Source organism: Dipteris shenzhenensis, chromosome 20 (genome assembly GCF_047967505.1).
Source record: "Dipteris shenzhenensis isolate YYH24624 ecotype China chromosome 20, Dip_SZ_1.0, whole genome shotgun sequence".
Classification (NCBI taxonomy): domain Eukaryota; kingdom Viridiplantae; phylum Streptophyta; class Polypodiopsida; order Gleicheniales; family Dipteridaceae; genus Dipteris; species Dipteris shenzhenensis.
Window position 1 is genome coordinate 1,476,341 of NC_141615.1, and position 8,012 is coordinate 1,484,352.

Here is an 8,012-nt window from a genome sequence, read left to right on the forward strand (position 1 = left end):
TCTTCATATGAACCTATTGGCATGCCTAGGGATATTTCCATGTCCTCATATGAACCTGATGATTTCTTAAAGATTCAATCTAAAGGTGCTATCAATGCAATGCATGATTCCCAAGTTGTAAGCACATGTCCAATTTGGATTCTAGTTCCATGAAAGAAGTGGATAGAAAGTGCTCACCTATGAATGTGTCATATGCCAAATAACTTACCTGATATGAGCTTATGAGACAATAACATGATTGTCGCTAAATATAGCAAATCTCCTCAATCAAAGGGCTCAAGAAAGTAGACATTAACATTGTAAAAGATCTACTAGTTATGGTAAGAGAATGCACTTTTGTTATCCAAGGTTTATTTGATGCAATTCTACTTCTCTGAGGCTTAGTTGAAGGAAACAAGAACCACAATGTGTTGTATTCAAAATTGTTTAGGAAGAGCTAGGATGAGAAAGTTGAAAGCCCAATGATGCACTTCAAATTTGTTTAGGAAGAGCTAGGATGAGAAAGTTGAAAGCCCAATGATACAATTCCTTGATTTGAATTGTGAGCGACAAGGTTGTAATTTGAATGCAATAATTAGCCATATGAAGGATAAGGAGGTCAAGTATCACGTGGGGGGAATGAAATTTTGCATATCATCCATTAAAACATAGATTGGGGAATGCAAGTCTAGCATGGGTGCAAATGAGGATAGGATGCTTTAGAAATCTGCATCTAATAGGGCATGTTGGACATATGGCCCTATCATCATGTGTGTAGAAGCCATGCCCACAAGAAAATTGCACTTAATTAATACTTTATAAGTTTAAGGTTTATACATGGTACAAAGAGGATATGATAGAAGGGGATGAAAAGTTTGCTAGCTATAGCCATTTCACCAGACTATGAAAGAACATTTTCAATAATGTGAAGATACCAAAGAAAGTAAGGATGGGAGTATTAGTGTATATGGAAACCTTAAGAATAAGACAAAGTACACATACATGTAGTTTCTTCTAAAAAAGTACAAGTAGTTTCTTTTTCAAAAATTGAGAATATGAATGTGTTTTGCCTTTCACCTCATAGCAATTGTGTTCTTAAGAACCACAAAGAGTAGCAAGCTCAAGAACACTCAAGCATAGACATAACTACGTGAAGAACCCAAATAGATATACTGAGATCTTTATGGATGCATGGATCAAAGGAAGAATGATGTACCACAGTTTATAAGGATTTCGAAAGATGTGGAGGAAATGTTTGTGCAAATACATCTTGTGTAATGCCTTGCATATCATAGAAAACTTTAAGGAAAGCTATTTTTCAACTATCCCAATGATTCAAATTCAATAATTCTACATTGACAAAAGTTTATCTTCCAACAACATTGTATGTCTAGCTCCATAATACAGCAAGGCAAAGTATAATCAGACCTTTCTCGTGTACCATTGTATGTTTCTCTCATGTTTGTGGATAAGGTCAACATTGGATTCCTCTTGCTTAGGCACATGCACGATTAGATAGATCTATATTTAATACACTCTCCAAGAAGTGTGGAAGAAATAATGTGTTCATTTTAGCAAAGATGATGGCACTTGTAAAAGAATCTTATACACAAATGGCTTGAAGTGTATCACTTGAAAGAAACCTATGATTTCAAGAAGTTTATTCTAGGTGAAAAAGTTAAGGAATGTTGTAGCAAGTAATTGAATGATTTGAGCTTTGAATGTCATTTCTCATAGAGATACAAAGAAGATCAAAGAACGTATGCATAAGAAAAATAGTATACTCCTCTCTAGATTGACAACTACAGCTTAAGATTTCTATCCGTTGTTTCTATGTAAAATTCGCGCTCCAATGCGAGAACATTTACTAATTGATAGAGAGGTCAAAGTACCCACGAGCTCAAGGAAGTGATATCAAGAATGTAAGATGAAGTTTGATTGAGAGGGCCAAAACATATTCTAGAAGAGAACAATCATAATGTGGTGGAATACTTACTTTGAAGACCCAAGACCTCAACCTTGATTGCTTGATGCAATTCTTTTGTGTGCATGACATCCTTTACTACTTGAGACAACTTGTTCAGCCTCTTTTGCTTGAGATAGAAGCAATCAATGTATCCAAGTGGGAGATGTACATTGGCACGTGATGATCGCTAAATAGAGGACCCTCTTGAACATCCATTTTGGCTTGCAGAGGCAGTAGAAATCGTAGCAAGGTAAAGTAACTTCATTGGTTTACAATTATTTAAAGCTATACATGCTTACATATTGAAACAATAACATGCTCTTGAATTAGTTGCAGGTCCACAAAAAAAACGAACAAGGACAGGTGGTGCCAAAAACCAATCTCGCTAACCCTGTTGAAAGGGAAAATGTGCAAGTAAAAAGAAAAAGAACCTTAGAATTGGTTTTTGGACATCAGTATAGCTTGTATCATAAAAAGGCACCAGCATCAACAGTGATGTGATAACAATGCCAAAAAAGATACTGTTAAGCAACTGTTCTGACAAAAGCTTCTCAAATGAGACCTCTCGTTGACCTCCAATAAGGATTAAAACCAATATGTAGAAAGCCGTTATGAGCTGGAGGAGGCAGGATAAATGTCACATCCAGGCATCTCAGCATCTCCGTAGCCAGCCTAGTACGTAAAATGACTCCAAAATGGCAGCATTAGACATGAAATGCACGTGAGCTTTATGTATTGGTAAATAGAAAAAGATGACACCAAGCAATAAGGCTGTAACGTTTAAAGAAGCATAACATGTTATTGCTTGCTGTTACCTGTGTAATACCCACTGTATTCAAGAGAAGGGCTATTGATTGTAGCTAGCTTGAAGAGGTTTAAAGTAGCAAGAGCTAGAAGCTATTAAGATGGTAAAGTGATTCTACACTGATACCTAAGTGATTCACATACAGAAATCTCTTTCCTCAGGTGTTGGAAGGGTGTACCGAGGGTACTCTATCTCACGGCTCAGGTACAATGGACAAACTGGAAGGACATTACAAAACCTTGCACAACTGTTCACAGCCAGATGCAATAGGAGGAGACATAATCGACTAGCATGGATATAAAAGGTTACATCACAAAACATAGACACCAAAATAACAGACTATGGGGCAAAAACCTTTGGATGACTAGGCAACCATAGTTGCCAGACATTTCGAAAGCAGCTTTTCAAACGTTTGAAAATTTCATTTTATTTTAGTCATGCATATACTGCAAAATTTTACAAATATTATGCAGATCTGCCCTAAGCATGAGTACATGCATGACTTTAGATTTAAAAACCATGCCCAAGGGGACCCTACATTGAAAATTACATTAGGGCCCCAAATTGCAGATTTGCCCTCTCTTGTGGGGACCTGCAAAAAAAATTCGCGTTTGGAAACGTCCAAACGTTTGGAAATTTGGTCGACCGTTTGGAATTATTCCAACTTGTTTGATTGCAACTATGAGGTCAACCTTGAACCAGACAATAAAGTAACATGCATCTACCATTCAAATTGACCATTTCCAGATTGCAGAGCTGAGGGTGACTACATAATTTGATGTGACATGACAAATAGTGATATTGTCATCTTTTGTACTTCTTACATTGTGCAAGCCTCCAGAATCTTTGTACGTACCTCCTGATAACAAAAGGCTGCTGGCTCAATGAGCACAAAAATACTTTCAAACGTTGAACATACTTCACATATGAATGAATCAGCATGAATCAAAGAGTAACATATCATGAAACAAAGCAAATTTGAAATCCAAATAACCATTTTAGGATTGCAGAACTGAGCGTGACCAGATATAACCCGGCAAATATTGCCATTGTCAACTTTGAATTCTTACAATATGCAGGCCCTCCAAACTTCAATGAGCACCAAAGTAATCTCAAACGTTCAACACATTCAACATTTGAATAAACAGCATGATTATCTGCATAAAGTTATAGCGAGCCAACAAGTGAACTGTTGCCAAGAAGAATAGAAGTCAAAGGATAAGAAAAATAAAGCTTTGAAAGCTTGTAGGCCAAGATTGAAATCGTGAAAAGACCAGTCATTGACCAGAGTAAACCCTGAGCCAGAGAGGGGGGGGAGGCGTAATCTAATGAGCTCTTACATTGAATACTTTACAATGGGCTCTTCACAGTGTCGAAAATTGCCCCTTAACCACAAATGGAGGTGGACAGCAGAGCACACATTCCTTGTCTCGTTTGCAAACTACAGGTCATTTGTTTCAGTGACCGTATCTCATCATTCTGCTGCAAAAAGCACCCAAAAGATAGTGCAGCTTATGACTTCAAAGCCTTGCCAATAAAAATGGTAGCTTCCTGCCGGGACTCCTTATCTAAGTCCTGCCATGACCAGTTGGCAAAGAACGCATCAGCTGAGACATTGGACTTTTTCTAGAAGCATATAACTACTTTCTAGAAGAACATTGGCAAGGATGTTGAAATCATAGTATTTGATGGTGTCTTCAAAGTGCAAGAGAGTTCCGATGATCTTATTTAAGAATGTTCAGAAGTTGTGCTAATTGAGGTTATATCTACAAGACGACTTCTAATATGAAGTAAGAGAGACCTTCTCCCCACTTTTCCATACCAGAGTACACAAACCGTGTGATTGGACAACATAGAAGGGCACATAATCAAAGACAAGCCCTCATCCAACCATATACTACAGCCTCATTTTTTGGTGCAAGGTTCCATTCTCCTGTCACCACCTTAGAAACGGAGATACCACATCTACAATTCAATACAGGATCCAACTTTAATCACAAGTTGGTAGGGCCAATCCCACTAGGGCCCTTGTAAGGTCTCGGTAATTGAGCATCAGGAAGCTGCAGGATAAAAAATATGGCGGGGCGCTGGTGCATGGGAGCCTTTCAGAAAAAATGGGGGGGGGACCAGACTATACAAACGATCGAAAAGAAATCCTTTCTAACTGTGAAGGCCAATCTTCCCCAAGTTGCTGAGGGTTCAACTCCATTGCAACCTTGAAATCCAGTAAAGAAATGGTAGGGTGTGCAATTTCCCCTCCTTTCTCTGAGACTTCCCCGCCAGAACCACCTCCTTGTACCTGAACATTGTGGCTGGTCCAGGTCCCATTCGACCCCTCTTCCAGCTTTCGAGCAGGAAAATGGGCCTCTTTCTCAGAATACAAGTTCCTTGCAGGACCGCTGTCCTTGAGAGCCTGTGACTCGCGCTGGGGGGCAGATTTTGACCTCCCAAGGTCCACACATGCCTGGATTATCCGCTTCAGAAAAATGTCCAATCCCTGATTAAGCATATCGGCACAATCTCGGCTCACACCTTCAAGACCCTCTGCTCTTGCAATCTGGTCCATCTGTGTTTGCAAAGTCTGTCCATCAGGCAAGTAATCTGTATCCAAAAGTTCCTCCCCCCCTCCTTCGGCAAGCAAAAGCTGTCCAAGAGGCCCAGGGAAACCAACAAATGGCTGCTTTCTAGCAGAACCTACGCTGCCAGGGCAAAAGGGAACACCTAATGGTGCCCTAATAGACCCACCTTCCCAGTAGTGATGGTGAGCCTCCTCAAAATCCAGCCGCTCAGCTTCTACAGCTCCACTTTTACTGCTGTCCATGTCTGCCAACTCAGCTGTAACAGTGATCCTAGGCCGTTTGCTAGACCGATTGAATCCAGTCTTCGGATCTGCCTCTGATTGCTCAGCAGCACCGGGAATCTCCTGCAAGGGTCTATACAAATCGATACCACCAACCTTTCCAGCACTGTCATCAAAAGGAGCCTTCTGCGATACCGTGGGCTCTCCTCGTCCCGAAGGTCCCTGCGGGCCTGGTCTGTCTTTGATACCTTTCCGATCTCGAATTCTTGATGCTTCTGTCTTGGGAGACACGGTTTCAGAGTCCCCATTTGACCAGATGGAAGTAGCAGGCGATGCAGGAACCCGGGAGACTGAATCATCGCAAGGGATAGATTGTGACGATGGCTTTCTGCGGATACCCTTTACAGGCTTTGACGTGTCCTGGACAAGAGGAGAAGGTGGAGGCAGCTCGCTTCGAATGGCATTGTTCAAGACAGCTCTAACTAGTTGATTGTGCAGCGAAACATTCTCTTTGCCGATCGTCAATAGGACGAGTTTGTCAAGCTCTGGCTTGTTCAGCTTCAAGCTTATGAAGCCCTTAAAATACGCGAAGTACTGACTAGCCTTATCCGGCCCTATTCTCTTTACAATTTGCGCCTTTAGGTCCTGTAAGTTGATGCGAGCGGGTTGCTGAGAGGGTGGCATTTCAGGCTTTGTCTGCCATGCGCGCCTTTGTACAGGAGGCTCTACTCGCTTGGCACCACGAAGTACCACACGAGCACCTGCGTAGAAGGCTGAGCCACAATTCAGCTCCGATGGGGTAAAACGGCCTACCCTCTCCACGGCCTCCTGGTCACGGTGACGGCCTTTAGCATCTTCAAGCATCAACATTAGGGTTGATCCGGTGCACGATGGTGCCGCATCTGCTCCCCGTCAAAATCTAAAATCCGCACGATTTCAAGGGGTCTCCTAGCAGGTCACTCCCATCTGCTCGCATGGACGGACAAAATTAGACGTAGGAAGCTCTCCACCGTTCAAAATCACGGGAGGATCATGCCTTACCTCGCCGCATTAAGGCGCGAAGCGAACTAAACACTTGGATAAAACGCACGAACGGGGCGAGGAGGAAAATTTGGAGGAAGGGGAGCGATGGCAGGCAACGAAAACGGGAAATTTGAAGCCAAAAACAGAAACAGAGACAGGGGAATGGAGGATGCGAGGGACATACGCAAAGCTGAATGGCGAGGAGGGATCCGAAGCCAGAATGAAGTGCTACGATTTGGCGAATTGCAATCGATCGCGAAGGAGCTTTTGAGAGTGAGGAAGAAGAGCAGCAGCGAGCACTGTAGAAATCTGTGTGTTGTGATGATGCCTGCAGGATGCAGCAGCAGGAAGGGGGCGAATTGGGGACGACGACGAAATTACAGGCCCTGCTAAATCCTTCACCCCCACTTTTAGCGGCCCCCCCTTTAGCCCCCTTCGCTACATCTAGTGGCAAAACACTCTTCGCCTTTGTTCCCCCTTTCCACTTCCTCACATCAATCAAACATTTTGAAGCTCTTTCTTTACGAGTTCCTATGTGCAGTTTAGCTTGTGCTTGCATGGATGTCAAGTGTGCGTGGATGGCTATAAGGCATCGAACAGTCGCATGGTAGGATTGTGACACCTACTTTGCAGCTAGGTTTCTTTTCTACTATGCTTGTAGCTTTGCGGTCTTGACTTGCAATGATCTGGCTTATAGGCAAGGTTTCATGTGATTGCTCACTTTTTTGTTTTATGCTTTTCATTAACTCATGTTGAAACCACATGCTACTAGATTCTGTCGGTAGGATTTGACTTTGATGTAGCTACATAATTGGCCAAGCACATGGTGCAACCATCTCCAAGTTGTTAGGAACATTTCTATATGATGATGTCATTATTTGGGGGCATCATAATATACGAGAATAATTTAAAGAGGACAGTCAACCGCCTGACTAAAGTTGTTTCAAGGATTCCAAAGCTTCCTGAATAATCGCCTTCCTCCCAACAGCCTACAAGAGGTTTGAAAACATTCAAAAGTTTTTGCCTTGCTACAAATAACCTTTCAATGCGATAACCCAGAGGCTGCAAACTTGAGATCTACTAAACTCTGTGTTTAATTTTGCCATACTTCACATAGATAGGTACAAAGCCACAAAATAGCAAAGTGATCACCCCAAAGGCCACCATGTGTTGATGGAATGCTCATACGAGTGAGATATTCATTCAAACCTTGTACATTGTCTAAGCTATCTAGGAATTCTACTGACAAGGACATTTGCAAACACTCTATTGCTTTCTTTACCTTCTTATGTAAAGAAGCTCAAATTCTTGGACCATAGCCGCTTGCAGTTGCTCAAATGTTAAGTTTCTTTTAATTAAGTATTTATTGTGTCAAAAAGGCAAATCACCTGGAATATTCATAATTTTTTTGCTGCAATCTAGCATCGGTTGTTCCAAGT

At 41.7% G+C, this 8,012-nt stretch overlaps 1 protein-coding gene across 2 annotated transcripts; it reads right to left on the minus strand.

Moving 5' to 3' along the window:
• Positions 1–4,536: 4,536 nt before the first annotated feature.
• On the minus strand, positions 4,537–6,948 carry LOC147889113 (uncharacterized). 2 transcript variants are annotated; one of them, XM_087391662.1, is made up of 2 exons: positions 6,758–6,948; positions 4,537–6,516 (listed from the first exon to the last, which is right to left on the minus strand). In XM_087391662.1, exon 2 carries the CDS (start codon positions 6,418–6,420, stop codon positions 4,882–4,884), a length of 1,539 nt encoding a protein of 512 aa, XP_087247788.1. In that variant the 5' UTR covers positions 6,421–6,516; positions 6,758–6,948; the 3' UTR covers positions 4,537–4,881. The 2 variants fall into 2 exon arrangements, with proteins under 2 accessions (XP_087247788.1, XP_087247789.1); XM_087391663.1 differs by having other exon boundaries at positions 6,592–6,948.
• Between the last annotated feature and the right edge of the window lie 1,064 nt (positions 6,949–8,012).

Bases quoted from the DNA above. Each gene is read 5' to 3' on its own strand.
- LOC147889113 (XM_087391662.1), bottom strand. From the start codon at position 6,420: ATGTTGATGCTTGAAGATGCTAAAGGCCGTCACCGTGACCAGGAGGCC.